The 24,764-nt window shown below is 43.8% G+C and overlaps 2 protein-coding genes across 8 annotated transcripts in view; one reads left to right on the plus strand and one right to left on the minus strand.

Moving 5' to 3' along the window:
* The window catches only part of fahd2a (fumarylacetoacetate hydrolase domain containing 2A), a 28,294-nt gene extending 15,207 nt beyond the window's left edge, over positions 1-13,087 (plus strand). For 6 of the 7 annotated variants that reach the window (XM_067227896.1, XM_067227893.1, XM_067227897.1 and 3 more), the window contains exons 5-8: positions 8,851-9,013; positions 10,342-10,450; positions 10,557-10,644; positions 12,799-13,087. In XM_067227896.1, the coding sequence (XP_067083997.1) occupies positions 8,851-9,013; positions 10,342-10,450; positions 10,557-10,644; positions 12,799-12,861 (423 nt within the window). In that variant the 3' untranslated portion in view covers positions 12,862-13,087. Of the gene's footprint in view, positions 1-8,850; positions 9,014-10,341; positions 10,451-10,556; positions 10,645-12,798 lie in introns of those variants that run through there. The other variant, XM_067227894.1, reaches the window with a different exon arrangement.
* Positions 13,088-13,232: 145 nt separating this feature from the next.
* Positions 13,233-24,764, minus strand: part of gpat2 (glycerol-3-phosphate acyltransferase 2, mitochondrial) — a 33,199-nt gene continuing 21,667 nt past the window's right edge. Inside the window, exons 11-22 of the mRNA XM_067227871.1 lie at positions 24,654-24,736; positions 23,453-23,571; positions 22,070-22,140; positions 21,721-21,881; positions 17,332-17,435; positions 17,079-17,254; positions 16,867-16,944; positions 16,637-16,756; positions 14,501-14,621; positions 14,369-14,437; positions 14,210-14,265; positions 13,233-13,878 (exon numbers count right to left, since the gene is read on the minus strand). Of these exons, the coding sequence (XP_067083972.1) occupies positions 13,762-13,878; positions 14,210-14,265; positions 14,369-14,437; positions 14,501-14,621; positions 16,637-16,756; positions 16,867-16,944; positions 17,079-17,254; positions 17,332-17,435; positions 21,721-21,881; positions 22,070-22,140; positions 23,453-23,571; positions 24,654-24,736 (1,275 nt within the window). The 3' untranslated portion in view covers positions 13,233-13,761. The remainder of the gene's footprint in view (positions 13,879-14,209; positions 14,266-14,368; positions 14,438-14,500; positions 14,622-16,636; positions 16,757-16,866; positions 16,945-17,078; positions 17,255-17,331; positions 17,436-21,720; positions 21,882-22,069; positions 22,141-23,452; positions 23,572-24,653; positions 24,737-24,764) is intronic.

Raw genomic sequence — 24,764 nt, forward strand, 5'->3', positions numbered from 1 at the left:
GTGTAATTCTTCAGAATCTTGTGCAGTCAGGTCTACAACTACTGCTCAATTTCACATCAGGATGATTTGTTTACAGAAATAATACAAATCTCCTTCAAACATGACAAATACATCAGAACACACAACTTATCTAATTTCATATTTGGAGCAACATACCTGAGTGGAAGACGCACAAAAACAAATTACTTTGTCTCACAGGTGTAATTCTTCCAAATCTGCGCATGCAAAATACAATACAATTTACATTATCATTTGTCTGCTAGCAACAAGAAAGTGGTAACTGGAATGAAGAACGTTGCTAGCTAGCATACAGAACCTGGGTCAAATGCCAAATGTTCATAAATTTATAATTTGTCTATTAACCTATACAGAAACTATCACAAAACATGCCAAAACAAAAAGTATATGTTACATCTGGCTCACGGATGCAATCGGAAAAGAGACGTAGGCAAAACTGGACGGCTAGCAATAGTTTAATGTTTTTCCCATGGTGGATGACAAAGAGTACACATTATCAAACTGGGGGTCAGCTCAGGCCCCCTTCCCCCATCCCTGGAGCAGGTACTTGAAGCCTGGGTACAGGTGCGTCCAATCAACCCAATCAGCAGGGCTCGCAGGAAAGGGGAGGGCTGTCAAACCCCCCCCCCCTTAAGAGGGACCCCCCCAGGGTCCCCAGGCCCCACCGGTGTCCCAAGGACAGCCCCTAGTCCGTCCAGGCCCAATCCAACCGCATGGCTCCCACCACAGCACCCCTACTGCATGTCCTAAAACACAGGAGCAGAAAGGACAAAACAGACAGAAACGGCATGGTCACCTAGGCACAAGGCGCGCGGGACAGCGCATCAGCCAACACATTCTCACAGCCCCTCACATGGCGGACATCCAGATGATAAGGCTGCAAAAACAGACACCACCTCATCAACCGCTGGTTCTGCAAGGAATGTAAGAAGGTAAGTGGGTTGTGGTCAGTGTAGACAACCAAAGGACCCGTCCCAACATAAACCTCGAAATGCTGCAACGCCCAGACCAACGCCAATGCCTCCTTCTCGATTACTTAGTAATTCAACTGGTAAGAATTACACTTTCTGGAGTAAAAACTGACTGGACACTCGATGCCTCCCGCCCCCGCCCCCACCTTGCTAGCATCCACATACAAGGCAAACGGCCGGTCCAGTTGGGGAGCAGACAACACTGGGGCAGAACAGAGCAAATACTTAACCTCCTCAAAAGCTCTCTGGCAACCAGGGGACCACACTAATTGAACCTTGGAGCTTAACAGGTGGGTTAGGGGCTCCACTACGGTGGAGAAGTTAGCACAAAACACTCGGTAATACCCCACCATCCCTAGGAACCTGGCCAGCTCCTTCTTGGTGACCGGAGAAGGAAACTGGTCAATGGCCAGTACCTTAGCTCGTATGGGACGCACCTGGCCCTGGCCAACCACCTTCCCCAAGTAAGTCACGGTGGCCTGGGCAAACTCACACTTGGCCAGGTTTACTGTAAGCCTCGCCCACGCTAAGCGTAGGAACAGAGCCTGAATCCGCTGCAAATGTTCATTCCAGGTGTTACTGTAAATCACCAGATCGTCCAAGTACACCGCGCAACCGACCAGCCCGGAAACAACCCTGTTCATCAGACACTGGAAGGTTGCAGGGGCATTACGCAGACCAAACGGCATAACGGTGTACGAGTACAACCCTGAAGGAGTGATAAAAGGGACTCAGAGTTCCTTAGTCTCCCTCTGAGCACAAAGTCATCCGGTGAGGACAACTCCTCCTCAACCCCCCCTGCCAGGAAAGGAGGAGAGTCGGCCACCCCCACAGCCAAAGCCACGGGTTTCACCTCTGGTATGGAGTCTAAAGGAGAGGAACGGACGTAATAAGGTTTTAACAGGTTGACATGACACAACTGGATTGACCTTTTCCGAGATGGTGTAGTGATCAGGTAGTTCTGATCCGAAACCTTGCGAACCACCGAGTACGGACCAGTAAACCTGGCTTGGAAAGGAGACCCTACAACCGGTAACAATGCAAGTACCTGATCACTGGGGCTAAACTCCCGGCATTCACCACGGTGGTTGAACAGACGCTTCATATTAGTTTGACAGGCTTCAAGATTCACCTTGGCCATCTTCCCAGCTTCATACAACCTCCGCCGAAAACCATTTACAAAATCCAGCAGGTTCACTGGAGGCCCAGAGGCTTTCCAATCATCCTGTAACACAGCCAGGGATCCACGAACGGCATGGCCGAATACCAAATCGTTTGGACTAAAACCTGTGCTCTCCTGCGTCACTTCCCTAGCTGCCAACAACAACCATGGCAAACCTTCTTCCCAGTCGCGATCCATTTCCAAGCAGTACGCTCGCAGTAACGACTTCAGGGTAGAATGGAAACACTCCAGGGCCCCCTGACTCTGTGGATGGTAGGCACGCTAGACAACGAGTGTTTAACTCTGAGAAGCTTTAGGATGGCAGAAAACATGCTAGAGGTGAAGTTAGAACCCTGATCGCTTTGTATTACCTTGGGGATGCCAAAAATGGAAATTAACTGGGTCAACGCCTTCACCACCGACCTAGTGGTGATGTTACGTAGAGGGTACGCAGCAGGGTACCTGGTGGGCTGACACATCACCGTCAGCAAATAGGTACTACCGGTTTTGGAACGGGGCAGGGGACCAACCCAGTCGATGATCAATCGTTCAAAAGGTTGACCGACTGCAGGGATTGGATACAGCGGGGCAGGTTTAACTGTCTGGTTAGGCTTACCAGTCAGTTGGCAGACATGGCAGGTCTTTATATAGGCCGAAATCGTGGTCTTCAACCGGGGCCAGAAAAAGTACCTCAATACTCGGTCGTAGGTTTTCCTAACCCCTAAATGTCCCGCTATGTCATCATGTGCAACCTGCAACACAACCTCCCTGAACTTTACCGGCATCACAATCTGAAATACAGCCTCTCCCACAAAATTATCACTTTGAGGCAGACATTTTCTCACCAACAACCCCTCCCGAATAAAGTACCCCTGGCCAGAACTCTCCATGTCCTCCACGGGAAGAACCTGGTCAAACAACTTCTTCAGTGTAAGATCGTCCTTCTGGTCTCTCCCCAGCTCACTGCGAGAAACAGATAAAGGGAAAGCAGGCACAGGGAAAGAAACTGACTCTGATGTATCGACAACAACCTCACCGTCTCCAGCATTTGCACGGCCCATGGCCCATGTCACCGCGCAGACCGGAAACACCACTGGGTCCCCACACGCGATGGGCTCCCCCCCTTCTGGCGTAGAAGTAACCTCCAGGGAAGATGGTAGAGCAGGCCAAACCTGGTTTCCAGCCAGGGTGTTCCCCAAGATCACTTCCACCCCATCAACTGGCAAGGTTTCTCATTTAAATTACAGGTTTATCCCACAACAACTTGTAGAAAGACAAGTACACCATGATATATAGTAGACACAGCGAGCCTGCTCTTTAAAGATCCTGTAAAGTGGAATTGAAAACGAGTTTTAAGTTCACCACACCACAGAAGAATGTGTTATTAACTACCCATCCAAATTCGAATGAAAAAAAACTCGACAAGTATGTTAAATTAGGCTTTGAAATCTTGAGAAAATCAGCACTCTTCTCTGCTTGAGACTGGGGGGGCGTGTCGCCTGAAGGAGCTGAAGCTACGCCCCTCACTGCCTACCTACCACCCAGATAATGGACGCTACGTCAAGCCGAACATAACAGTATAGAATTAGAATGTATTTGTTCAATGAGTGAAACATACAGATGCATATAAATGAAATGTTCTCCTGAGCTGTAACACAGTAGTAAAAATGTACACCAGAGACAGCAGACAGTGAGCTCTCCAACTACTTCTAGCACATTAGCTACCATTTCACCAAAATACCATCATTCTACACAGAGTAGCCTAATATCAAGTTAGCGGTTTGCACTAACTAATAGCAGAGATACCTCTGGAAAAGTTATCTAGTATAATATAACAAGCACACAGAACTGAGTGATGAACTGCTGGCGGCAGTGGATGGTCCAGGTGCGACCGGAGGAGGAACGGCCGGGAGGGCGATGCTCGGTACGGCTCCGCGCTGCAAGAGAAGCCGTGTGTCCCTGAACCCCGTCTGTCTCTGGTCCATGTTAAAACTATCCGCCGTGAAATGGTCACTGCAGAGGCAGCTGTTGGAGTTTATCCGAAGCTTTCCATCAGCGTGGCTCTTCACAAAATCAATCCACCTATTTTTCCTTTCCTCATCAATAGGGAAATTAAATAGCTTTGCAGCGCAGCTGAAGTTCTTGCATCCAGGAAAGATGCAGTTGCGGGTGGAGGGAGACATCCTGAAGCTAGCTAGCTAGCAAGCTGATGTAGGCTACAATAACAGTACAGCAGGAGGAACCATTCAGTGATCTTATGTAGATGGGTCAAAATGACGTAGATAGGTAATTTTTTGGTTCCGCCCATTAAAACCTGATCTGAAAACGGAAGAGAAACTGTTCTACGGTCTTACTCCACATTTCAGTGTGACAAGGTTTTCGTGCTTTGCACATGCTTTCAGGAACTAATTTCACACGTATATAATGTACTTCAAATCATGGAATTGGCTTTACAGGATCTTTAAAGATGGCGTCCCTAATCATTTCTATGGAAAGTGCTCAATGGCGCAATTCGGCAAGCATGAGCGCGAAATGGACCGCGCCATCTTTCCATTTCCGGCCCGTCCGGTCTTGCGCAGAACATTGGCTCACTATGCTCCGAGGCTCTTAAAGGGGCGATTTAATGTTTTTTGGGGGTATTTCACACTGTTCCTTAAGGTCTCTGAATAGGGTATGTAACATTGGTTGGGCTGAAAATGGCCCGGGTGCTGTTCAATGCCCCCTGATGCTTCCAGTGAATTTGTCCCGGGAAAAAACTCTAGGTTTTCTCCTTTTATGGTATGCTCATATATATGAGCTGTGCACTGATTGGTTGGTCTACAACGAGTGAAGCTGCGGAGCAAAGACACAACACGGCCAACACTCACTGAAACATGAAGGTGGAGACTTCCAATAAAAACGTACAAATAAATCTATTGTGTCTACACAACACTGTTTTCAACAGATTGACTAGATATCATTTGAAATGATTACGTTAGTTGTTTCCACTTCTGTTGTCGAAGCAAACAGGATCGACGACTTAGGTGGGTAACGTTAGCACTACATCTTAGCAAACAAACTATCGTGATTCAACTCAGCTTCAGTTAGCTCCAGCTATCTTGCTGAAAAATAGATCTGGACAAACATGCATCTTGAATTGTAGATTTACATGACAATATGGGTTATTTATTTGAATGAAACACAGTCAGGAACATGAAATAACGTTAGCCCCATTGCCAGTAAACTTAATCATCACACATTCTACTGACCAGAGCCAAAAAAGGCAAAAACATTTTACAGCTACATTTTTTTATTGTGAGATTTACACAGGAAAGAGGTGTCAATGGACTTTGGGGTTCACTGTATGTCCATTTTACCCACTGAACTGTCGTTATTCAACTGTGACAAGGTAAATTCGGTTCTGCAATCAATGACCCCTTTAACCCTTGTGTTATCTTCGGGTCATTCTGACCCATCAGTCATTGTGACCCACCGTCGTATTGCGACAACTTTACCGCATACAAAAACAAAGTGAAGCATTTTCTTTTAACCGTTGGGCTGTCTCAGACCCCCACATTGCGAAGGTTAAAAGAAAATTATTTGTTTTTGTATTGGGTAAACACAACGATGGTTCGTTATGAACCTTTGGGTGACCCGAAGGCAGCACAAGGGTTAAACGATCACAACTTGCTGTACACGTCATACTTTGCGACAACTAATCACGAGCGTGTGAGCTAACGTTCACACTGCAGCGACGCGAGCGACGCTACAACATGCTTTCCATTCATTTTCAATGGAGCCAGGCGAATCGCTTGCGTGGTGCATTGTGGGTAGCAACGCGATTCGAGTTGAGATTTTCTCAACTTAATTTAGCTTGCTTTGCCGAGATAGAACAACGACAGAGCCAGATATTCAAGTTTACAGTTTCTGTAATCCGACACAATATGCTACTTAAGCAGTCAAACTAAAAACACGAAGCAAAAAGAACAATGTAGCCATAAGCTATATGGTAAGTCTGAGTCATGTAGTAGTAGTACTTTATTTTGAACATGTAAAAAAAAAAATGTATATATATCTATGCTTAGCTCCAGCTCACAAGCTTGCGACTGGTTGTCGCAAAGTATGACGTGTACAGCTAGTTGCAAGCATGCATGAGTTGCGGAGCTAGGAACAAGCTTCTGCACAAGACCAGACGAGTCGGTCTGGAAAGATGGCACGGTCCATTTCGCGCTCGCGCTTGCCTCACTGCGCCACTGAGCACTTTTCATAGAAATGAATGGGGATGCCATCTTGGAAGAAAAATCTAGCTGTGTCTATTAATATAGAAGTCTATGGTCAATACACATGCTAGAAAGAGTTTTGACTTGCTAATGTTGATAATGCTCTGACATTCTGGTTCCGCTTCGGCGGGATCTCTGGTCGTAGTCAGTCCTTTACCAATCAGCATTCATTAGCAGAATGCTAGCGTGTGATGGGCAACAACGACTCACCCTGTAAGAAATCGAAAGGACATAAGTACTCGTTCATTCAACTTTCAACCTATAATCCATGTTGAACATGCAAACAATCAAATCTGAGATTTGTCAACGACAATCAGGCAAAAGAGACAAATGTAGCCGTTTAGCTCCATAGACTCCCATTCATTTTGCACTGGACCGCGATCACTCCCAGTGGAACTCTGTTGTAACTGCAACAAAATTTGGTACAATGGGGCTTAAAGGCCATATGGAAGGTTAAACACTACTGTTGATTAATGGGTACATGAAGCACTCAAGATATGTATATCATTTAAAATATCTCCAAATGGTGTCTCCAAATGGTGTTAAAGACCAGTTTTTGACGTTTTTGGTGTAGGCATTAGCATATTAGCGCAAATCGGCGATGATGTCACGTTGGGGAGTCGTGGAGGAGAGTAGCCTCAGCCTAGTACTAGAACTAGTACTGACTGGGATGAAGAAGAGGTGGCAAAAACCACTAAAGTGTATGATGGCCCGCAGCCGTATCATTTTGAACCAAGTAGACATGAGAGGGCAAATGAGGAATTGCCGAGACCTGATGGCCGTTAAAGCCAATTAAATGGATGGTCCGAGGAGAATGAGTGGAGAATTGGTGAAGAGTTCTGGTGAGTTGCTATCATTTAGCAATGCAGCAACGAGCTCTGGAGCTAGTCTACGAACAGCAGTGCACATGTACAATTTTTTTTTTACTGTCAGTGAATAGCACCGAGTGAAAGTCAACGTTTTCTTTATATCTAGTGACAGTGATCATTCAGGGCCTGACATTAACTTTTTGAGGCACTTGTCCTTTGGACAAGTAGCCTACATTTACGTTTCACTTTTCCATGCACAAAAGTCACGTCCGGGTAAAGATTGTGCCTTTGACCAACGAAGATGAGCTGTAATATTATACGAATGATAACAATTGAGGTGTTGTTACATTAAACATTTACACAATTTATGCAGAATGAAACACTTTCTGTTATGTACTGTATTGCAGATTCGTCCCAATATCTCCACAGACCGTGCAGCTAATTTAATGCTCAACTCTTGAACGGGGGCTTATTACTTGAAAGAGGAATTATTTACTGTGTCTTCTCAGTTACACTATCAGGGCTTGGAAATACTGTGGCTTGCAAAAGTAGGCAAATGGCTAGTAGGACATAACATTTCATAATAATTTCAGTCAATCAAACAGCTGCAAGATCCAGTGAAATGTTATATGGCTGTCAGGTGGCTGAGCGGTTAGAGAATCGGGCTAGTAACCAGAAGGTCGCTGGTTCGATTCCCGGCCATGCAACATGACGTTGTGTCCTTGGGCAAGGCACTTCACCCTACTTGCCTCGGGGGAATGTCCCTGTACTTACTGTAAGTCGCTCTGGATAAGAGCGTCTGCTAAATGACTAAATGTAATGTAAATGTAATATATACAGCTAGCAAACTAACGTTAGCTAGCATCGCTAACGACATTGGCTAACTCAACTGGTTGAGTTAGGTAGGCTATCCTCAGTATTTGCAAGTTGGCCAATGCAAGTAACATGGCATTTTATTTAGTTTGATTTTAAACTTGTCCAGTGGGGCAAGTACATTTCTCTTCCACTTGCCCTACAAAAAAATGCAATGCATTGTGGGGGAAAGAAGAATCATTGCAAAAAGTAGCGACTTTTTTGTATTTTATTCAGGTTTGTGAGACCCAACAACATCAAATACAATGGATAACAGTTTAAATGTTTATTACCAACAAGCAAATGGCGCAAATTCGTTGGAAAAATAAACCTGCCATATGGCCTTTAATAGGGAGTGAACAGGCTCTCCTTTAGACAGGCTCTGGTGTCCCTATCTGCCTTTGATCTTGTGCAGCTGCATTGGTCTGAAGATAAACACGCCCCTCTCGTTTGCATGTGAGATTGGAAATAAATACAGCACAGAAATATATGTGACGTTAGGAAATAAAAGTCTCAAAAAATAAATAAATGTGGCATTAGGAAATAAAAGTCCCATGAAATAAATAAATGTTGTCTTTACAAAAACGCCATTTTGAAATAAGTACATTTATTTATTTATTGATGTAGGTAAATTGATTCAGCTACATATGATGCTATATTTATATATTTATTGCCATCCTTTTTTTCTGTGGATGTCACTGGATATTGTAAAGGGGCAGCTGAAGTTTGTGTTAGCAAAACAAGATCAATGTTTTTATCTTGTTTTGATCCCCCCCAAGGAGGAGGATGCCATGTCATTTGTGGCAGGCTTCACCGTGGCTAACGACGTCACCGCTCGTGATTGGCAGATGAAACGCAACGGGAAGCAGTGGTTGCTGGGAAAAACATTTGACAGCTTCTGTCCTCTTGGCCCTGCTTTAGTGACAAGCGATGCTGTGAATGGTAAGAAAAGTATAGGAAGACTGGGAGGAATAGTTTGATTTAGATCAGTGGTTCTCAACTGGTCTAACTTCAGGACCCACATTTGTCCTTGGCAATTAAGTCACAACCCCAAAATGATATCATTTCCGAACCATTAAAATTTATTTCACAAAAAATGTGTACAGTACAGTGCGCTGCAGCTTTGATTGACACCTTGACATTTATGTTAAAGAATGCGGGCGAACTGCGTGAAGTTTGCCCCCCACCCAACGCAAAACATCTTCAAAATAGTCTCAATCGTTTGTGCTCCGTATGTGCTGCAATTATTTTAGTTTGTGCTGCTTTCATTTTTTAGATATTAAAGAATGTTTTATAGGTATATATATGTTTTATATCCTGAGGTCACTCAGCCCCCCACATATTCCAAATGAACCCAACATAGTCTCAATCATTTGTGCTGGTTTGTGCCGTTAAAACTGTTGCTTGTGCTGCAGTGGTATTTTTTTTATTAGACATTTAAGTATGGGCGATGACGTCACCAGCCCCCACACATATTCCGAATGAACCCAAAATAGTCTCAATAGTTTGTGCTTCGTTTGTGCTGGTTTGTGCCATTAAAATTGTCGTTTGTGCTGCAGTGGTATTTTTTATATTAGACATTTAATTATGGGCAATGACGTCACCAGCTCCCCCACTTGCTCCAAACTGATTGTAAATAGTCACAATCGTTTGTGCTCCGTTTGTGCTGGTTTGTGCTGTTACTCTTCTCCCATGTGCATTCACGTAAGTGTTAACAATTACAAGAAAGCACATGGGAGAAGCGTGACAACAGATTGGCCTTTACCTATTCTTTAATATAAAAAAAATGACAGCAGCACAAACTAAAATAATTGCAGCACAAACCAGCACAAAGGATTGCGACTATACTGTACAATCAGTTTGGAGCAAGTGGGGGGGCTGGTTACGTCCTGCAGCACAAAATACCACTGCAGCACAAACGACAATTGTAACAGCACAAACCAGCACAAACGAAGCACAAATGATTGAGACTATTTTGGGTTCATTCGGAATATGTGGGGGGCTGAGTGACCTCAGGATGACCTATAAAACATTCTTTAATATCTAGGTTCAGTAACTTATTAAAATAAAAGTTAGGTTTTTTGACGGAGCCAAAGCACACGTCCCTCTGCACACCAGTTCGCAACCCAATTTTGGGTCTGGACCCACCAGTTGAGAAACATGGATTTAGATAACCTGAAACTTTAGACGAAATTATAAATCTACTCAAGCTCTTTACAGCAAAGGTCTGCATCTGTACTGTACAATGCTGTGATGTCTATACTGGTCAGACCCTCACATGCTGGGGATCCGTTGCCTGGTTAATGGAGCAACCGTCCAGGACAGCAACACGGACCAGATGATCTTCAGGACAGAGAAGCTGGTGGCCTGGGTTTCACAGTAAGCTGTTGGCCTGGGACCTGGGTTTCAACAAAAACTTGGCTGATAGACATAGATGATTGTGTGATTACATTCTTTCACGGTTCGGTGTGTCTGTGTGTGTCAGGTTTGTGACCTTGTCCCCAGGTGATGTGTTTCTAACTGGCACCCCCCCAGGTGTGGGCGTGTTCCGGAATCCTCCAGTCTTTCTTAAGGTGATTCTAGTTCTCCAACCTTGTTGTTCAGGGGGTATTCCAGAAAGAGGGTTTAGTGAAAATCTTGAGTTGGTTAACCCTGAAATGAGGCAAAATCTGGGTATTTCCGTTCTAGAAAGAGAACGCAAACGCAAACTGTGGGTCAGTGTCCTTGGTAACTGACTGTGAACCTAACCTGCTTTCTGGCAGGTTTTCCTTTAAAAAAATCAGCATTTCTACCTATCCCACTTTCTGAGCCTGATAAAGTTAGCATACATGGGGTGTCCATTACTGGTTCAGCCGACAGATCTCCAAAAATCCGCTTTGCCTTAAATTGAGAGAGGATTTTAAGACTGCGATTTAGATGTGCTTTCATTCCGTTTCACGTCACATTCCATCATTGATTTTATTTAAATATTCTCTGCCCTTACACTGCTAATGTTACACACCATGGACGTGCACTCAGAACCAGTGGGGGGCCTGCATTTCACGCCTAGGCCTTCAGTGACATCATACTTACCTAAATTAATACATCTCATAATACCATCAATATGACACCACGGCTCGAGAATCCATACAGAATCACACTTACACATTACATCAACTGAATATAGGCTAATCGAGCAACACTTAATTTCTGGAGCATTTCAAATCAATAAGGTTGCACAATTAAGACTAGGAAAACTAAGATCACGGATACTGTCAAAACTCAAAAATAAAAGGCGATTTTAAGAGATGAGTCAACAAAGTTTGTCTACCAAAAGTACGCTATGTGAGCTTAAACAAGTTTGTGCAATAAACTGCGCATTGTCGCCGTTTCATAAAAGTCACCAACGAGACGATAACGAAACAAACTATTAATTGAAAATCAAAGTAAACAGATTATTTGCATTTGTTTTTGAGAATATGCAACAGCAAAACAATTGAACATGTTGGCGCAGCTGTGACTGAAGTCAATTCAGTCAGCTGCGCCAATGTGCCACGTTATTTGCATTATAAATTGCAGATGATCCAAATTTATTTTGTCATTTTTAGTATTCCCGTTTCGAGGGCTTCAAGTGTTTTATTTACTGTCTAGGTGGATTGCCTTGCTAAAGGTTGCCCTCTTTCAGGCTTTCACGAGTGCTTAGCCAATCACAGGACATGTACATGTCAAATTCCGCATTAGACCTTCTTGCTGACCTTGGTGTCGCAGACTCGAGATCTGATTGGCTATCGCAACTGACTGTCTCCGTTCACTTACGCGCACGGGAGCCTGCTCTGTTGATTCTGAAGGCCTCATGTTGAGCAGTAGAAGATATGAGCTTGCCGAAATGTGCCCCCCCCCCCCTACAACTTGCTTCCCTTGTCACTGGAAATACTTTTTGTGGCACAGTCTACTGGTCAACATGAGGTACCATAATGACTCAACTGTGTCAGACCTTTAAGTGTCAAGATAGCCAGGGGGATGAATTTCATAAAAAAATATTTAAGAGTGGGAAAATTATAAATAAAAAATAAGAAATGTGTGCCTTGCTGATGCAAGCAATCGGGAGAATTCCCGGTGGGCCGCTCTGCCCGCTCATAAATTGGGCTGGCAGATCGCCTGCTTTCTCTATGTGTTAAGTTTGTTAAGTTACTGTGTGACTGACAGGGCCGGCCCAAGCCTTTATGGGGCCTTAAGCAGAATTGATTTGGGGGCCCCTCCGAATTTGCATAATGAATTAACATAATATATATAATTTTTTAATTGCACTGTAATTTCATGTGCGTGGGTCAGATGGCTGAGCGGTTAGGGAATCGGGCTATTAATCAGAAGGTTGCCGGTTCTATTCCCGGCCGAGAGAATTATGTTGTGTCCTTGGACAAGGCACTTCACCCTACTTGCCTCGGGGGGAATGTCCCTGTACTTGCTGTAAGTCGCTCTGAGTAAGAGCGTCTGCTAAATGGCGTAATGTAAATGTTCTGGAACCGAAAAGTCCGTTTTCCATTTTAGGGTAAATCTACTCGGAGTTCAGGGTTAGGTTCACAATTTGTTAAATCCACTTTCTGGAATACACCACTGGGTTGTACTGAAAAAAATATAATGATGATTATACACATGCCCATGTTTGTCTTTGTTTTCTAGAGCAGACCTGAGAAAGAAAAAAAAGACAAAAATGGCTATAATCAGTTATTTTGTGTTCTGTGTTCTAGAAAGGAGATGTGGTTGAGTGTCAGATCGACCAGGTGGGGGCAATACGGAACACCGTGGTCTGACACTGATTGGAGTCCATTGTCAGACAGCATTGATTGCGAGGCTGATTAAGCTCTTTTGTGATGCTAAATACCACTAAGTCAGATGACAAGTGAAGCAACTGGCCCACCTCATCCTGTAACAACAGAGGTGACAGATGCAGTATTGTCTTTAGAAAACAGCTAATTATTCTTTGAAACAATTATAGTTTGAATGATTAAATATTTCATCATTGTATATATGAATTGATACGGTGTGTGCATGTGTGTGTACTTCAGAGCAACACTAGATGGTAGTGGTGTTTCAGAGTAAACCCACTGTTGTAGGAAACATTCCAATCTGCCAGTCCAACAGGACTAGTGATAAACTGAGAAAAGGTCCAGTCATCTCTCATACCTTCCTCCCTAACCCTGATCAACCCTAACCCTCCCCTGGAACAAATAAACCTCCAGGAATGAGGGCTAAAGGATGACTGATTGAACATGACATTCACTGGATGAAAACTGATTTTAATCAAAGTTGAACACGGTATCACAACAAGATAAACCGAACACACAACACTGTTTACAAAACTTAAATCACTTTTCAAACATTTCTTGGGTCCAATTATGAGGAAATGAAAGCATCATTCATCATGAACGGCCCTTCTCTGCATGGATACTCCACAGACCACAGTATTGCTCCACAGTATTGACATTTTCTGTTTCAATATTGAACTGAAAGTTTGATTAGTAATGTAACCAGGCCCCACTATACTATCATGATGCTGGAACTATGGGACAACAACCCCTTCTGGTCCAAAGCGGGAACGCTTGAGGTAAACAGAGACAATAATAAACACGTCTTATGTCTTTAGGGTTTATATCTATCAGTTAGTGGTACACAGTACATATGAACTTATGTGAGAGTGGTGTGTGTGGGAGTTAGTCAAACAGGTACTGTGAGATAAAGCGTTGCAGTTGTTGCTGGTTGTCCAGTTGCTGGAAGAGAAGACTGACCCTGAGGAACACTCTCCCTCCCTGGAGCTGCTCCTCCAGGACCTGGTCACACACACACATTGAATACAATAAAAGAAAGCCATGTCACACGCCTGAGCTCTAATCTTCACTTTTTGGGGGGGGATATATTGTTGGTGGCATTTCTGGCTTTTTAAAAATGATTATTTATGACAGAAACTGAGTTTTTGGAGAGGACAGGAAATTCGGGTAGAGGGAGAGAGGGGAAGGTATGCAGTTAAGGGCCTAGGCCGGATTCAAACCCAGGCCGGTGCAAGGCCTCAGCCTACATTGGTGCACGCATTGGTTTGGTGAACCACTGGCGCCCTCTAGTCTTCACTTTTGCTGTCTCTTTCCCATTCACATCATGACTCACCCCAAGGTCTATCAGTGTTCTGACTGTGGTGCATGCCACCTCCTCTGAGCAGCACTCTGTAGGAAAAGACACACATCTTGAAATAATGCAGTAAGTTTTTCCTTTAGCTTAATGTCAGAGTGATCTAGTGTCATTCTGTGTGTATGTGTGTGGCCTCACCGTAGTGATTTCTCACTCTCTCGGCTGTTTCACACAGATGGGAATGTACCCGAGTCAAACACACTGGCTCTGGAAAAAACAGACATGTTTAACACACACTAACACACACAAATCCAAAACCACACAGCTCACCTGGTAGAGGTGTGTACAGGAGGTGCAGTCCCTCTGTGGCCCAGCAAAGCGCCCTCAGCTGGCCAGACAGCAGACTGCAGAGGAAAAACAGCATCTCTGGACACTGAGAGGGCTGGCTGACCTAGGGAGGAGTGGAGAAGGATATTATGCTTAAGCACAGGCACATTTGTTGTGGGAAAAAAACATACTGTGAATGAAAGTGGGTAATGATTATGGATTTATATGATTTAAAATGAAACTCTTAATCACCTTTTTAGCATATGCTATATTACTGAAAACCAGATGCAAAGCTGTTGACTATTATTGCCACTAAAACATATTAAGCCCAAAATGTAAAGATCTGGATTAAGGGCTGAGTGTGAGAGAAGACTATGAGTATATGCTTCTGTCATAGAAAACGCAGCTATCTCATGTGGCTCATTTATGGCCCTATGCCCAGAACCTAGCAGCTGGCCTTCAAGGCCAGAGCAGGCCTAACAATGGGAGTTTTCTATGCAAAAAGCACCTGATCTGAATCTCCCTAGGACAAGGAAACCAGCAGGGTAAGAATACATAAATCATTCGGTGACCAACAAGTATTGTACCAATTGCAGAACATCATCAAATAATTGGGAAAATATATGAGAAATGTCCGGAGAAAAAATCCAGTCTGATCCCGGGATTTTGCTCACGTTTGTTGGAATCTCTGTCACTCTGAATTCTAATAAACACTTTGCATTAAACTTTGTTGAGTTTCAGTGCTGTTTCAAACTGAGAATTGGTTGAAGACATAGTACATATTTTTCACCAAACCAGGTAGGAGAGTGTGTAAGTACCATGTGTGTGTACCTTGTAGGAGCATGAGTGTGTACACCATGCAGAAGGGAGTGAGTACATTGTATGTTTGTGTAGAAGCATGAGTGTTTGTGTGCCATGTATCAGAATCAGAATGGGTTTTTATTCGCCATGAAAGTTTGCACAGACAAGGAATTTACTTTGGCAGGAGAGCCTACCTAGGCAGCCATTTTCGGCACCAACTAGAAAGTTACAGCATAACATGAGGAGAGAGGAGGAGAGAAAAAGGCAACACCCAGACAATGCTCCTAGAGGAGTACAGTGTGGGAACAGACAAAAACCTCAGCACATAAGCACAACAACATTTACAAAAACACGTGACTTGCAACGGGGAGTGGGGGGGGGTAGACAAGCAGCATGTGGACCTGCAGCCATGGTAGGCGCTGGACACAGACCCGCCAGCCACCCTGGGGAAACAAGCAGGCGAAGGCGTTGGATGGGGGTGGGGTGGTGGTGATATCTGTAGTAGGTGAAAGTTAATGTGTGAGTAGGTCTGGGCTGGCGCCCTCGACCTAGGCCACAATCAGTCCGATTCTCCCTATGCAGATTGTGTTGTTGTGTTGGCCAGGAGACATCCTTGGTCATGACCCGGGCAGAGACCAAACCACAGATGTCGGTGGGGGGGGGGGGGGGGGAAGCTCAGGTTCCCCCGAACCTGAGCTTCTCTTCGAGAAGATGGTGTCAATAGCATAGAGAGACCAGCTAATTAATTCCATGCTTCTAGTTTCGGAGAGTGATGATGAGAGAGTATCTTGAGACAAGACAAGACACAGCCAAGCAGGGAAGGTCAGGGAGGGGAGGAGAGAAAAATGCGACCGCCTTCGTCGAGAGCCAAAAAAAAAAAGCATATGTCTGTATGTGCACCTTGTAGGAGCGTGTGTGCATGTGTACCTTCTAGGAGAGTGTTTATGTGTACAGTACCTTGTAGGAGCGCATGTGTATCTTTGTGTACCTTGTAGCAGCATTTCATTGATTCTTGAGACAAAACACGTTACATGGGTACCATGTAGGAGCGTGTGTACCTTGTCGGGGCGTGTGTATGAACTTGTAGAAGTCTGAGTGTGTGTACCATATAGGAGCGTGTGTGTTAGTTTGTGTGTGTACCTTGTATGAGTGTGTTTGTGTACTGTACCTTGTAGAAGTGCATGTTTGTGTGTCTATTAGGTTGTAGGAGCATGTATGCGCGTGTACACCTTTTGAGTGTGTTTGCATCTTGTAAGAGCGTGTGACTACCCTGTAGAAGCATGTGAGTGTTTATCTTGAAGCCTGTGTGTGTGTAAAGCTGCATGTGTGTGTGAGTACCTTGTATGAGCGAGAGTCCTGCTCCTCATGGTCAGAGTCACTGTCAGGGTTGTCTGAGGAGCTCCAGGTCTGAGGACTCCGCTTGGTCCAGAAGTCACACAGAGGTGTGTCTCTGGGAACCTGCTCACAAAGAAGGGAGCATGCACCAGCAACATGCTGATGTTGAGTTTTCTGTGTGTGTGTGTGTGTGTGTGTGTGTGTGTGAGAGAGAGGTTGTGTCTATGACTTACCTCCTCCATAACAAGGATTCCACAACGCACCAGACTGTCAACTGCATCCAGAGCAAAACTATGAGTAGACTGACAAGGCTGAAGATAGACAGAGGGATAGAGAGTGACAGATATAAAGGAATAGTATTTCTATTTGAGAAAGAGACACTAAGACACCATGCTGCTCAACTTTGTCTTGTTCTTATGTCGAGACAGAGTGTGTGTCCACTCACAGGCAGCAGCCCAGGTGGCAGTAGGAGACAGAGCTGCAGAGCCCTCTCTGTCAGCTCTTCTTGGCAAAGCACCACGTCAAACTCCAGATCCTCTCCGACTTCTTGACCTTTCTCCCCGGTCCCAAAGCCCATCTCACTGCCTGCCACCTCCGACAGCATGGCCGACACTGCACATGCTAAAGACACAAGTTTATTCAATTGGTTTTGTGGGGGCCTTGAGATATTTGTTAAAGAAGCAATAAGTCCTTTTCACCTCCAACTGCCTCCAGGATGAAGGTTGCTGTGACCTTCTGGGCATAGAAGGTCAAGGTGAGGGTTGTGGAGAGGGAGGGGTGAGGGGTGATGAGGGGGTTTTTCCTAGATGGAGAAATGAAGGAGGAGAGGTAGGGGAGGAATGAGAACAAGGAGGAGAGGAATAAGAGGGAGAAAGACAAACATTTGAATGTAAATGGGCAAAGCTTGTTCAAGCATGGCACGCAAACTGCGCATTGCGTCATCAGACTCACACAATCCCTGCAGGTGTTAGTTTTTTTCAGATGCTTACACATTTTTTTTTTTACTTGTCCTCTTTTTTTCAAAACTTAACACACAAATCCAAGAACTGCACACACAAAATGCAAAATGCCTCGCTTCTCTTGCAAAATGAAGCACTGCATTCAAAATATCACAAACACGTCTCAAAAGCGAACATTTCTCTCATGTTGCAAACACTTTTACCATTATATTACATTTTTGGATATATCATATACACACAGTTATTCAAAACCTAAAGCTCTTCTTTCATGAGCTCCTATGTACATTTCTGTACATGAGATGGCTGAGCAGTTAAGGAATCGGGCTATTAATCAGAAGGTTGCTGGTTCGATTCCCGGCAATGTCAAATGACGTTGTGTCCTTGGGAAGGCACTTAACCCTACTTGCCTCGGGGAACGCTAAAAGTGACTAAATGTAAACTACAAATAACTACTGTTAGGGAAATCAGTTTGTTTTGTTACGCGTTTCTGGATTTTAAAATATTTTTTATATCGGCCGATATCGGAATATCGGATTTTTAAATCACCAAATATTTGGATCGGTATCGGCCTTAAAAATCCTTTATCGGTCGGGCTCTATAGCCTACCACCTGAAAAACGTAAGTTGGCCTAGGCCTACTTCGCTCATGCTAACGCACTGGGTTGAAAAATGAATATGCCTATTATAAGAATCACATCCAAATCGAATGACATTATCTTCTCCGGCCAAGACAAAAAAATCTCTCTGTTGCAAAGTTCCCCACTCAGCTTCTACTTAAGTTTGCATGCTGCACGTTTTCAGGCAGTGATCAGCGCGCTCTGATGATTTGCATGTTAAACAAACAATATTTTAAATTTGTAGTACATTGGTTATTATGTATTATCTCTTACAATCAGGCATTTTGTATTATAATCGGCATTTGGTAACAAGACTGGTGACACGAGACTTATTATTAGTAATTAGCTTATTTTATAGCTGGAATGTCCAGCAGCTACATTGAGTCAGATCGGGAAAATGTTTGTACATTTATGTTTGTCTAGTTGTCAATCTCCCTTCTTACGTATGTATTTCTTTCATATTATTTAGTGAGGTAAAACATCACACAAAAGGGTTTGATGAAAAACATTGTGACATTGATAGAAAAAAAAAAAAAGTTTCAAAAGTGTTTAGTCGAGTCTTGGTCGACCAAAGAAAATCTTAGTCGGGGACAGCCCTAATGCTCAGAGCACGTTTTAAAACGTGTTCTTAAAACACACATTACTGTTTTAATAAATGCTCATAATAAATCATAGCATATTGCCTAAAACCTAAGGTAAGCACAAAATATGATACATTTGCGACCCATTAAAAATTACGGTCGCAATGGCATGTCAAATGGTCGCAAATGCGACCATTGTAGTGCCCTGATACACAAAGAATACACAACCACATAATGCTAACATCACCTTGAGAATATTCTGAAACCACCTTATTTTCTTCATTAGTAACCCAGTGGGACATAATAAGATCCTTTCCACGTAGAATACTTCTCTGGTGTGTGGTTTGTATTTTGGAGGATTTATATCCAATATAAATATATATTTATATATATGCTCCCTGCCTTGTTATTGTATGCATGTGTACTATGCTAGCTACTCCAAGGCAGAGAGATTTCCCATTCTATTTCCATTGCGATATTTGCGATATCTGAAGTTCTGATATGGCACTGGTGCTGCCCATCCTGTCATCAGCTGACATCAGACTCACACAATCCCTGCAGTTGTGTTAATTTAAGGTCATAAGTCTTCCTCTTTAGGCGACAGATACTGCATGCATTGTCGGAACAGGACACACATTCTTACTATTCATACATTGCTAGCTATATACCTGCAAATTGTGCAATTGCTGCCACCCTCCACTCCTCCTTCATATGGTCTTTCTGTATCTTTTCTACTGGACGTTCTTAAATGCCAAACTAGGTTGTTAAATGTGTTTCAATCTACTGGAAAAATGGTCTCCAAGTACAGTCTGCATATTTTTGCCTTACCAACCATCTTTGGAGGAGGGGATCCCTCACTAAACTTCTCTTGAGGTTTTTCTATTCTTCTCTCAACTTTAGGAAGTTGAGAGAACCTTTACTGAGGTTATTTGCTGATCAGTTCCTCTCTGTGCTACACCCATTAAATTTCTTGTTCAAATGGCAAAACACTAAGTTGGATGTGATTTCCTGTCCACTGAGGCATTCATTTTCTACAGTTCTTGACTTGTTATTGGGTGTGCTTTGCCTTCGGCAAGGGCACAACCTTTGTTCTCTCACATATATATTTATTTATTTATTTATTATTATTATTTATTTTCGCCCCCCTAAGGATCAGTCAATATTTGGACTACATACACAACGGCGGTGTCAAAAGGTTCGTCTTGTTAGCGATTGCGTTGGTTGTATTTTTATTTACGTTCCGTTGCATGGTTTAAGTAGAAATTGCGTTTTTGTGGTGAAAAGTGAATCTAACGGTGGCTAATTTGCTAGCCACAGTCACTGACGTTACTAACGTCACTATGTCACGAAAACACGCGTGACTACCTGTAGCAGAACATTCGTTTCGCATCTGTTAACTTGGGGGATAGCTAGGATAACTATAGCTTTACTGCAAGGCAGCTGCAGAAACGCCACAAGCAAAGAGGCCAGGATGATAACTATTTACTCATTTTACTTTGTGATGTGAAACACAATTATGAAATGTAATGTACAATATTAGCTGATATTATTAAGGAAGTAGGCCCACATCTACTTTCGGAAACGGTAGTCTACTATTTCACTGAAGCATTAGCATCATGACATTAGCCTCTGTTGCCCGGGCAACACATACCACAGTGGTCTATGATGCATCTATTTTCAATCGTTAAAATAAACATTCCTCACAAATACATTTGTTTTCTTTGTAGGATTTACTATGACATTACATTACAAGTAAACGATTTGTTGGTGAAATTATCTTTACCTGTGGTTTCAAACCAGTGTTGCTCACTGCAACGCTGTAGTCTGTAGCCTACGCGAGACCCACTACAAAAACATCGACACAGCTGTTTAGGAAGTCAAACGGCGACAGAACATGTTCGGCACTCCCCTTACTTAAATCAAGTCTTTCAATAGGTGAAACTATCTGACTACTAACCTGAACTTCATTGCCACAGCCTAAACTTTGTCAATCTGTTCATGAAAATAATTAATTTCAGCCTAAACCGTACAAGGGAACGTTAAATCGAATTCAACCAACGCAATCGCTACCAAGACCAACACAGCAGTAGTCAAGTACTGTACTGTAGTAGAATTTACCGGGGCAGCTTCTCCACACAGGGCTATATCGCATTTTGCGTTGTTACTGACAATGATCGCTACCAGTGAGCTTTTTATGAATGAGCGATTTTCCACTAAATACATGTCAAGCTTATTTACGTTTTTGGGGGCATTTTTCAGTTAGCAGATGGTAATGTTTGAATCGCGATTCCATCTTCTACTGCCGGTAACGTTGTAGAATAATCTTCAAAGGGGGTTCTTTATTCATGAATGAATGCAATATGAGTAGGCTAAATGCCTGAAAATATCACGAGAAGGGAAAACTTAAAAGGACGTTTAACTCATAGAGATTAGGTCAATTTTTACACCGGTCTGCCAAATTTATTCGTTGATTCAGCTATGAGGCTGCCTCTTGCAGGGGAAATGAAAAGACGTCATATTTCATTCTACACTTAACTCGTATTTTGAGTTGTAAATGAGCAGCAAAAAAAGATGCTTTTAAATCTATGTAATCTTTATAAATAATAAGTAGGCCCTATGCATTTTTATATAAAATATACAGAAATATTAGTTGTAAAAATGTCATTAAAAAACGGACCCCTGTGCAACCGACGCAAGCAAGCACACCCTACAATTTCCCCAGAAATTGTACCCTCTCTAGTTGTTTATACTTGTGCTATGTTAGCTGATCAAAGGCAGGGAGTTTTCCCCTTAGATAGAACCACTCCGCCAAAGTCAAACCTATTTCCATTCCAATAAAATGTTAGCTCAAAATGTGAGGGACTTGACTGAATTGAAGTATACAGCACACTAAATGCTATCACATATACAAACACACACACCCAGGTGTACCTGGAGGGAAAGTTGGTGAGGAGCAGGCAGGGTTGGAGCAGAGTAAGTGCATGGTGGACCACATGGACCAGACTGCCCCCAAAGCCCACATCCTTGTTCCTAAACAGGACCTCCTCAATGAGCCAGACCAGGTCCCGACACAGAGTCTCCACACTAACTCCCTGAAGGGGGGGAAAGGGGGGCACAATGTTTAACCCTCACCTTCAACCAGACCCTCTTTCTCACTCTTACACTCACCCACATTCATTCTCTCCAAGACCCTCACTCTCACCCATACCCAAGACAAGGTCCCCAAACACTCACTGCTTAGACACACACACCCTGGACACATACACACACAGAGTGGTACCTTGCGGTGTCTGTGCAGCAGAAGACAGGACATTAGGCTGGTGCACATCAAAGCCATACAGGAAGTAGTAGCTATTGACAGGAAACAAGTGTTTACATCTACTCTGTACAGGATACACATGGCATAGATTGAGCAGATCAGGGATTAAAAGAGGGTAAGAAAGGAAGAAAAGAGGGAGAGGGGAAAGAAAGCAATAGGAAAGAGAGAGAGAGAAAGGGGGAAAAGAAAGATAATGTATACTGTCCCCCTTCCTCTGATGACACTGCTTTTGTGAAGGGTATCAGGGATGGTCAGGAGGGGGAGTACACACAGGACCACACACATACACCTCACTGCAGACAACGCATACACTGGACACTCCTGGAACACACTAGTGAGGTCACTACAGACAACAGACACACCTGGAACACACACACTGCACTGCAGACAGCACACACTTTTCCTGGCTCAAAAATAGGCTTAAGTGGTGGGTCGTGTGTTTGCGCCATTTCTGCTAGAACACAGTGTTAGAAAAGCCTTAGGCTGGCCGCCTTAAGGCCGATTTATACTACTCAGTTGACACGGACACAGGGAACGCCCTCTCCGATGTGGAACGCCCTCTCCGAGCCCCTTGGAGAGCTCTATGTGCACCTCCTGATTTTCCTGACTATCCGTCATTTTACGGATACCCCTTGGCTGTGATTGGTCCGTATTAAGAACCGCTTGCGTCAGGGGCGAGGGTGGGGTTGCCGTGACAAACAGAATCCTTTGACCGCCATTGCTGTAAGTTTTTACAATTCATATTTCAGCTAAACAGTACATGTAAATCAGCATTTGAATTCAAATGTGACGAGAAATGGGCAGTGTAGTTGCTGAAAATGTGCTTATTTTATTGATGAAACGGCTAATTTGTACATTTGCTCAGACTTTTCGATAACCTAGCTAGCATCGCAGTGCAGTGCCACCTACTCTTCTGGCGGTGAATTGTTTTCAGCACCCACAGCCTTCGGTGTACTATAAATTCAACAAATCCGTCCGACTCCGTCCGTCTATCCATAACGGAGTCGGAGTAGTATAATTCGGCCTTTAGTCTTTTCAATGAAGGAAGAACCCTGACACTCCTGGAACACGCATCACAGCAGACAGCACAGACATCTACGCACTGTACAGACACATCCAAGCACGGTAGACACACACCTCACTGCAGACCACACATACACACACACCGGACACACACACCTCACTGCAGACAGCACACACACCTGGAACACACAATGACACACCTCACTGGAGATAGCACACATATCAGAGAGAGGGAACAAAGAGAGGTTAAGGGGAATGAAAGTGAAGGGAAAGAGAGAGGGGGGGAAGAGAAAGAGAGAGTATCAAACCTTGCAGACTTACAGTACAAGAGGTGGAGGGTGAGGGTCATGCCCACCTCTCGCTCTGATTGGCTCAACTCAGGCATGTACTGAGGAGGAAGGACCCACGACAACTTCCTCTGACCAAATATGGATTCCTTTCTGGATGGATTGCACAGAAAGGAGGGAGGGAGGAAAGAAGGAGAGAGAAGAGAAAGTATATTAAGTGGTGCTGAGCTCCCACTGTGACCTCTGTGAAGCTGATCAATTGTCCACGAGTGTGTGAATACAAATTACTTCTCAAAGTTGGACTGCTGGGATACACCCTCCCCGGAACCTCAGCGTGTACGCATAAGCATGAGCATACGTGTGTGAGGGCAGAGTTTTTTTCTTACAAATTTACTAGTTAATGGTTTCTGGTTAATGGGTTCCGGTCTATCAAATGCAAAATTTGCATCGCATGAGCAAGAATGTGTATGTAGAGGTATTCTCAAGGCTTAAGTGGAACTTCAGTGTGAGTGTGTGTGAGCATTATTCAAGGTCCCATGACATGTTCACTTTAGGAGGTTATTTAACATTAATATGAGTTCCCCTAGCCTGCCTTTTGGTCCCCCAGTGGCTAGAAATTTCGATAGGTGTAAACCAAGCCCTGGGTATTCTTCTCCGCCTTTAAGAAAATGAGAGCTCAAACGCTCGGTTTTGAAAATCCCCCTATTGTGACGTCACAATAGGGAAGGTTACCTCCCCTTTCTCTGCTTTGCCCGCACAGAGAATTTGGCCCACCAATGAAAAACAATTGCTACAACCGTGCAAGCGTGACATTATGGCTTGCAAACGACCAAAGCATGGCAGTTAGCCCCGCCTCTTTCTTCCTCATAGCATTTAAAGCTACAGACACAGAAACGGCACATCCTGAGGAAAGCTCATTGTGGGACTGCTCGTAGTGGTTGTAATTCTGCACCAAGGCTGAATTTTGGGAAAGAGACTTCAGATACAGTATTAGGTAACCACTAAGGCCTATATAAAAGCATCCAAAAACAGCAAAAACAGTCATGGGATCTTTAAGGCTGCTTAGCTGTGTTTGTCTAAAGAAACCAATATTACAACAGGACCTGAAGCCCAAGTAACAAAAGATACTAAGATGGGAGGATAAAGTGTTGATGGATCAGTAGTTTGTGTGTGTGTGTGTGTTTGCAGGCAAGTGTGTGTATCCTTCACTCTTAACTAACTGATATTTGATTTACCTGTTCTCTAGGATGGCAGGAAGCAGCAGATTATGTAGGGGACGCCCTCCATCCAATCTGCACCTCCCAGACTCACACATCTCCTACTCACACACATACACACAATCCATA

Source organism: Osmerus mordax, chromosome 24 (assembly GCF_038355195.1).
Source record: "Osmerus mordax isolate fOsmMor3 chromosome 24, fOsmMor3.pri, whole genome shotgun sequence".
Classification (NCBI taxonomy): domain Eukaryota; kingdom Metazoa; phylum Chordata; class Actinopteri; order Osmeriformes; family Osmeridae; genus Osmerus; species Osmerus mordax.